The 8,309-nt window shown below is 55.2% G+C and overlaps 2 protein-coding genes across 2 annotated transcripts; both read left to right on the plus strand.

Moving 5' to 3' along the window:
• Positions 1-448: 448 nt before the first annotated feature.
• CDV56_100139 (uncharacterized protein) lies at positions 449-1,165 on the plus strand (the record flags this gene model as incomplete). The annotated part of the gene is made up of 1 exon (XM_026753758.1): positions 449-1,165. One exon carries the CDS (start codon positions 449-451, stop codon positions 1,163-1,165), a length of 717 nt encoding a protein of 238 aa, XP_026609537.1.
• Positions 1,166-2,831: 1,666 nt separating this feature from the next.
• On the plus strand, positions 2,832-8,226 carry CDV56_100611 (putative alpha-L-rhamnosidase C; the record flags this gene model as incomplete). The annotated part of the gene is made up of 9 exons (XM_026754230.1): positions 2,832-2,938; positions 3,000-3,141; positions 3,786-4,106; positions 4,164-4,478; positions 4,531-4,780; positions 4,826-5,166; positions 5,217-5,311; positions 5,772-6,111; positions 6,160-8,226. 9 exons carry the CDS (start codon positions 2,832-2,834, stop codon positions 8,224-8,226), a joined length of 3,978 nt encoding a protein of 1,325 aa, XP_026609538.1.
• Between the last annotated feature and the right edge of the window lie 83 nt (positions 8,227-8,309).

The raw sequence follows: 8,309 nt of genomic DNA on the forward strand, positions 1-8,309 counted from the left end.
CCTGCGAGAAGATTGCGCTGGCGTATTGTGCATGTGTGATTGTGTACAGCGGGCGGGGTGGGTGGAAGGGGGTGTAGGGGAGGGATGGTGGGTAAGATAGAAGGAACTGGGGTCGTGGGGTGGGGGGGGGGTGGCCGGTGGGGGGGGGGCGGGGGGGGAAGGGGGGGGAGGCAAGGGGCCTTGTTTGAATTTTTTTTTTTTTTTTTTTTTTTTTATATAGATAGTTTAGCTTGTTTTTTTGTTTTTTTGGCCCTGAGGTCGGTGTTTTCTTCTTTTGGGGGTTTCGTGTCCCTCAGTCTGGACTCAAGAGTGCTTACGGCCATTCCCTGCACCCTTATGATGATTATGATTGTTTTTGACGCTCTGGGCTATCCATAGCATACCATATGCTGCGCGTCCTAGCTGAGATCAGGTATTGAATCCTATCAACAGACTCACTGAGGACACAATGTCTCCAACCTACCACAGCGGTTCCTCGTTCTTTAACAGACCCCCGACAGATGCTATGGGACGACCTTTGACTAGTTCCAACTTCCGACCTCCATCTGCTTCTTGGTCCGTCCATTCCAGTGAAGGACCAGCAGAAGATACTCACGCAATCACCGCGATTGAGGAGACTAGTAACTATGGCAAACGCAAGGCTGTGAGCCCCATCCAGGAAGGAAGTGGAATTTCCCAGAGACCTGTGCCGAAGATGCGATCGTCCCTTGCCTTTGACAGACACCCCGTCCTGTCGACTAAACCGGTTGAACCAATACATCGCCTCATCCGCACTGACCCCGCGCCCAGTGAGAATCAAATCCAGCACCCGCCCCAACCCCACAATCACCTGCAGACGCAACAGCCCCAACATGTCACAGATATCACCCAGTTGACGGTCAACGATATGAGCGACAAGGCCAAGAATCATAGCCGCGAAGGGGTCCCGGTGGGGACCTTCAAAGGTGATCACCCGGACCCCTTACTCTGTCGGCTGGTCTACCTGACCCTCGACCGGTTTGGCACAGTCAGGCTACACCTAACAAACCTCGGCATCGACGGGGGAACCTACGGCCGACAGACTTTATCATCACGTTCTATAGGGCCAATCGGGTTGTTTTTGATACGAGTATCTGACTCTGAGCAGGGTTTGCAATACGCCTCAAAGCTTAGCAGGCCTACGTGATCCCCACAAATCTACACTACGGTTGTGTCCTGACCGTTGGTGTCGGTCCAGATCGTTAGGAGGAAGACTAGGGCACCTCCGAGCATGGCCCTCCCCTCGAAAGTCCCGCCGACTGGCTGGGCAGCCTCCGGAGGTCAAAACTACTGAGCGAGCTGATACTATCAAAGGCAAGAATGAATGGTTATGATGTTGGAAACGGATTTCAAGTACCTCCGCACTACTTGGAAGCATTCCTTGGGTGGCTACCTGTTGGGATAAGATACCACTATGATTATGGATATGAAACCCTAGACTGACGAGGACATCGTCCGGACACCTTTTTAGCCTAGTGGTATTGTATTTCTATACTACCACACGCCGGATAGAAGTTTGGCCCGAGACATCCTTGGCTCTGGAACTGAGGACAAGAAGTTGTGGCAGGGGTTTCACGACCTTCTCACTGGCCCTGTTTCCCCAGTGTATAATAATCCAGTCCAAAGACGGCCGAAAGTCGGAGCCTGGAGATCCTGACTTCACGGACTGTCTGCGCCGCGACAACTCTTGTTGCATAGCAAGGAACGCCGACTGACACGGCGGAGGTTTTTTGGCAGGTCAGTAAGACCTGGTTCCAGGCCGCAGGATATTCTGGAACTGGGTCTAGATGAGCTGCGAAAGATAGTTCGGACAGAAATGGGAAGGGTGGGCTATGCCCCTGCGTGACGGGAAACCAGCAAAGTGAGAATCGTGATGATTAATAGCAGGTTTCCAAGAACTATGCCCACTTGCTAAAATACTTTCAATATGGAATGTGGGAGAAGCTTGAATGGCCTGGCACATTGGAGGCCGCACGCATCATACCATATGCTACGCGTGTTCTATGGTCTGACTTGGGTTTCGACTCATATAAGTCTAGCTTCATGAATACATTAAAACATGCCATGATATGCCTAGTACTATATTTGAGAATCACCATGTACATAGCTTCAGCGTAGTGCTCTGTTTTTGATAACTGCTGGGGCTGTTTTTCTTATAGAGTTATTGGAAGAACCTGTGTTCCATATTATATCAAGACTCCAGATTGAACACACTAAGTGAGTATATCTAGAAATCCGAATATGCTATAATAGCTCATTGAATGGAGACATCAGCGTCAACAGTTAGGGTAAGGCTGGATCACATGACTATTGTTCACCGCACCACATAGTCTATCAAGTGACTACCAGTCGGCTTTCAATGGGATCATGTCTATTGATTTGGAATAAAAAGTGCCTCATTTGGAGATTAAGAGTATGCCTTACTTCATCTTGGTTCATGGTTGGATGAGGACATCCGGGGCCATTGATCATCATGGGGCGGCATGGGTCTTGATCTGCTGCACCAAGCTAAGGATCTCAGCAATACCTCAAATACCCACCGCAGACTAATGCATATATGAAATCATTCCCTCTATCCAGTTAATCCCAGTGGAATAGACTCCGTGAGGGTTCATCACCCAGAAGGGATGACTTAATATTACGTATCTGGTTGACCTCAGAAGTCAGAACTCAGAAGTAGAGAGCTCCGTAGGCATGTGCATTTAAGGACACAAGATACATTGCGGTCTTCACAGATATAAAACCCCCAGAACCCATTACTGGTCTTGAGTCTTTTCATCCCCAACCAATTCATCTTCACTTCACCCTGCACCATGCGCGCCCTTGCTCTCCTCCCCTTTTTCGCCAGCGCTGCTCTAGGCAGCTGGACTCTTGCCTTCTACACCGACGAGGGCTGTAGGCGATTCTCCAGCTTCATTCAGTAATAGCAAGGGATGGGGATGTACCAACATCGACAACAAGAGTGACCTTCTCTCCGTCAGTGGACCGTTGCATGGCTGGGCGGCTGTGCTGTACAACGGCGAGGACTGCACCGGCGACTCGACCACTCAGACCTTTACCGGTAGCTCGTGCGCCCATGCTAATTGGTACCTCCGAGTGCCGCAGAACTACAAATCATTCAAGGTCAGTGACAGTGCTACTGGTGAAAGAGACTCGATGCAAGGCTAATGGCCCATGTCATAGGTCCACAAATAAGCGCCTTCAGAGCCGAGTGGACTCCTGCGTCCTGGAGATGTCAGAAGGGCTTGTGTTATAGTCTAGAGAGACGACGGGGGACGATACTGGCAACATACGCGGTCAGCGGTCTATCAGGGCAGATGTCTCTACATGTAGATAGACAACAGTCAACAGATATACTCTCGGTTTCTAGGATGTGTCTAATTTTGAATGAGATGACGGCTTTGAGGTGATGCTATGAGGCGTATCCTAACTTGCCAGCTGGGTGATCATATACTTACATCCTAGGAGAATGGGTTCCTATATGTCATGATTGCCTGCTTCTACTGATACTATAGCAGCTTAAATCTTAAGAGTAGTCAAGGCTTATAACTAGAAACCACAGTACTATTGTAAGTTAGAAATAGGGTTTATATATAAGAAATGAGCAATCAGGGTCTAATTATCAGCTACATGATTACAGCGAATCTAGCCATAAAATATGTTGACTTTCACTGAATACATACTCATTATAACAGTAGCAAAGCGTTATTAGATGATTGTGCTATCTACCAATCCGCACACATGCCCGTATGCTTATCAAACACTAGACCAACCGAGCACTCGGGAACCCCCGTCGGAGGACAATACTCAAAGTTCACGCAATCGCCCGACGCCAGGGCACACTGCTTGCCGTTGAAGACCTGGCCGGGGGCACACACCGGGGGCTCGATGGCAACACACTCCCTGGCCTTCTTGCTGAAGACCGTGCCCGGCTGACAGACGGGCTCCTTCTCCGCCACGCACTTCTTCCCGTTGAACCGCATCCCCGGCGGGCAGGTCGGCTCCTCCGGGGACGCGCACTCCTCGCCGTCGAACGCCAGCCCCTCGTCGCACGCGGGCACGGACCCCACGCAGTTCGCGCCGTCGAAGTGCGTGTCGGCCGGGCACTCGGGCTTGCGGTCGGAGATGCACTCCCCGTTTAGCAGGGTGTAGCCCGGCTCGCAGTCCAGGCTGACGAGGCTGAGGCAGCGCCCGTTTGTCTACTTGTGGTCGGGCGGGCACTCTGGGTCCTTGGGGCTGACGCACTGCTTGCCGTCGAAGACGGTGCCCTTGAGACAGGTGGGGACGCTGGTGACGCAGTCGCCGGCGCCGTTGGGGACGGCGCCGGAGGGGCAGGACGGGGTGCTGGTCGAGACGCAGCGGGTGCCGTCGAAGGTGGTGTCCTCCGGGCAGCTGGGGAAGTGGCCCGAGGGGCAGTCCTCGCCGTCAAAGGTGGTGGCGTCGTCCGGGCACGTGGGGTGGTGCGTGGTGGAGATGTAGTTGGTGCCGTCGAAGGTGAAGCCCTCTTCGCAGGCCGGCTCGTGGACGAGCACCCAGTCCCAATGCTACTTGCTCGCGAGCAAAGGGTACACGCGGTACAGCGGCAGCTCCGGGTTCCTCATTCTCGAGAAGACGACCGATGAGCCGGAGGAACCGGATCGGGGAAGGGACTGCCAGGATCTGGTTGATGCCGAGAAGGATAAGCTCCGAGAGGAGGGGGCAGAGGCTCTGCGCGAGTGCCAGAAGCAGAAGGATGCCGCTGTTGCAGAGTCCAAGACGCAGTGTGAGAAGGAGAAGGATGAGCTGCGCAAATAGGCGGCGACAGCAGCGCAGAAAGATCGCGAGCAGTGCGAGAAGGACAAGTCAGGACTGCAGCAGCTTCTCAAGGCCTGCCAGGACAAGGAGCAGTCGAAGAAGCCTGTCGACACGGCCGCAGCTCAAGACCCCAAGTGCCAGGACAACAGCTGGCAGAACATGTGCAACGGCGTCTGCGGGCAGGATACCTTCACCCTCGCCGGGGTGGAGTTCCAGAAGCGATGCTTCGTGCGGACTGGCATGGGACGGGAGGTGCAAGTCTACCACCGCTTGTCGCTTCTGGAGTGCCTGGAGAAGGACTGCGCACCCAACAGCAACTGTCTGGGTGTGGGATGGAGACCACATGAGGTTGGGGTAAGTGGATCACTTCTGCATTGCTCATTGAATGTGGCTAATATCAACAGCATTGCCATGTCCACATGAGCACGGGCAATGGCCTTCGCACCTGGCCCCATCCAGGCGAGCATCTGATCTACGCAAAGGATCGAGTTACGCCATTGTGAGATGAGGTAGAGCACGAGGCTAGACACATGCTGTTGAACTGGGGTCTTACATCTAACCTCTGTGTGAGCTTCATAACTTAACTGTAGACTCTTCCTTTGCCAATGGATACGACCAAAACTCTCCATCCCTTGTACTGCCTGGGCTTGAGAGACCGGATGGAACAAAACTCACTGCATCAATGTTATACAAAGTAAGCATTGAAGGTAACTTGCCAGTTGCCACAGTGGAGACAAGAAGTCCACCTTTCTCCCTTTCCAGCCAGATCCACTGCAAAAGTCAATCTCTTCGTTTCCTCGGTCGCATTCGTATTTTCGTATTGCAAAACCATATACTTGAACCGTTTATTCGTATTCTCCTGCTGGCAGACAACGATGTAGGAAACTTCAAATTGTGGAGAATCCCTGTCGAAGGACGAGGAGAGCCTTATAAAGCTCGTCATCTCGGCTATGGCGAAGATCAATTGCAAAATATCGCTCCTGCTGGCTACCTTTGCTGGATAACATGGGTATCACGCACTACATTGCCCTTGGCCTGTTGCACGCTGGCCTAGGACTAGCCGGCACTGGTCCTTTATATGTCCCTCTCACCTACAGCGACCACGGAGCATCTCAGGCAGTGTGTAATGGTACGACATTCACCCTGTCCTCCAACGGCACTACCCCGGCCATCATTGTCCTGGACTACGGAAGGGATGTCGAGGGCTATGGAACGTTTCAGGTTGCCCGAAGATCCGGAAATACGTCTGTGTTCGAGATGAGCTATAGCGAGACCCGTGCCTTGTTGGATACTTATATGGTCAGTACACCTTCGACTTCTCTCCAGAAAGGTACTGATTAGAATCAGGCTGATGGCCCCCTCCCGCTGGCTGCGGCCATGGACACCTATCGCATCAACCGCTACAACATCACAGAGGAAAAGACCTACACGAACCGTCTGATCCAGGGTGCGCTGCGATACCAGAAGTTGAATCTTTCGAGTGCCGGAGAGCTGGAGCTTACCATGGTTGGCTTTACGCCGACTGTAGACGACACTCCCCTGTCTGAGCTCCCCGGGTCTTTCAACTGCTCGGACCCAGTGTTGAACCGCATCTGGGCAATGGGAGCCCGCACTGTACAGCTGAACGAGTTTCCTGCTGCGTCTCTTCCAGAGTTCTGGACCATTACCGATGAAGGCGCCCTCGTCGAGAGCCTCGCGCCTCAACCGTTTGCAGCGGACTATGCCGCGACGATGACGGCTTACGAGGTCGACTTCGCCGTGAAGCCGATCGCGAACGGCTTTGGCTTTACGGTGCTGAGCGACACCCTCGGCAATGGCGTCTACACCTTTGTTGACGTTGCCAACGCAGCAATCTCTGCGCACGCAGGGTCATCAGAGCTGGGGACTCCACTGACTTCGGCTGCTCTGCCGCCGTCGATTACCCTCAATAGATGGCATAGAGTCCGGGCCGCTGTCAATGTGACTCAGGTTTCAGTCGAGATCGACGGAGTCGCTCTGCTTGACTTTTCGCAGACGTCCGCATTCTACGGCTCATTCGGGCTCGGTGCATCCTTGGGCCACACCGCCGTCTTCACCAATGTCTCGCTGACGGCATTTGGTGCGCAAATGTACGCGTCGTCACTGTCTGACAAGTCCGCCCTCAAGGACTTCCTGCTCGGCACGAATCCACTGCCGGTCAGCGTTGATGGCTCCCGTCGAGATCGCATCGCCTACGCGGGAGACCTGGACATCACGGCCGGCGCCGCATTTGCCAGCACCAACGGAACAGAGTACATCAACGGGTCGATTGCACTCCTGGGCTCCATGCAGATGCTGCCTGGTTTCTTTGTGCCCAACGCCAAGGTTCAGCAGGAGCCGCGGACCGAGGCCATCCCAGGGAACCTCACGGGCCTGATCGGGTACTCCTTCAGCCTGGCCAGTGCCATGGCTCAGTACTACGAGCAGACCGGTGATGATGCGTTTCTGAAGCACTGGGCCCCCAGAGTCGCCCGGCTGTTCGACTGGGCACACTCCCAGACCCTCCCCAGCGGGCTATTCAACATCTCCGACGTGGCCCTGGGCGGCGACTGGAACTACTACGATCCTCCCCTGAGCGGAGCTATCTCCAAGTTCAATTTGATTTACGTTTACGCGCTGAAGCAGTGGCTGCCCTACCTGGCCGACGGAGGCTTGGACAACACCACATACGCACACCGGCTCCATTCCCTGCAAGAATCCATCCGCGCCAACCTCTGGAGCGACCAGCTCCACGCCTTCTACCTCGCCGACTCCCACCCAGCCTTCTTCTCCCAGGAAGCCAACGCGCTCGCCATCCTCACCGACACCGTCCCCCCAACCGGAACACCCTCGGCACGGACCCTCCTCTCCAGCATGGCTCGCCTATACGTCCCCGCCGGAGCCCTCGCCTTCTCCCCCGGCAGCGCCGCAAGCGGCTGGGCACAGAAGATCAGCCCCTACGCCTCGGGGTACCATCTCCAGGCGGCGTTCCACGCGCACGACGCCGCCACCGCCACCCACCTCCTGCACACCCTCTGGGGCCCCATGAGCGACCCCGCCCACGCAAACTACACCGGCTGCACCTGGGAGACGCTGGACCCCACCGGCCGGCCCGGCCTCGGCGCCGCGACCTCGCTCTGCCACGCCTGGGGCGCGGCCCCCACGGCCGAGCTGAGTCGTCACGTCCTCGGTATCCGGGCCGCGGCGCCCGGCTTCGCGCGCTGGACGGTCCGCCCGCTTACCCTTGGTCTGCGGTGGGCGCGCGGACGGCATCCCGTCCCGCGGGGCGCGATCCACGTGGACTGGTCGTTTGATGCGGAGGGTTTGCTGGCCATGAGGGTGAGCGCCCCGGCTGGGACCGGCGGGATTGCTGTGTCTTCTACACATCTGACGCTGCCGACGGACTTTCGGGGTTAAGCCTCCGTGGTGCGTGCGACTTTCATTCGATGTATCTTCAAGTGTCTTGACAGCGCAGTGCCTCACGATTTCTTATACGCGAG

Source organism: Aspergillus thermomutatus (assembly GCF_002237265.1).
Source record: "Aspergillus thermomutatus strain HMR AF 39 chromosome Unknown NODE_492, whole genome shotgun sequence".
Lineage (NCBI taxonomy): Eukaryota > Fungi > Ascomycota > Eurotiomycetes > Eurotiales > Aspergillaceae > Aspergillus > Aspergillus thermomutatus.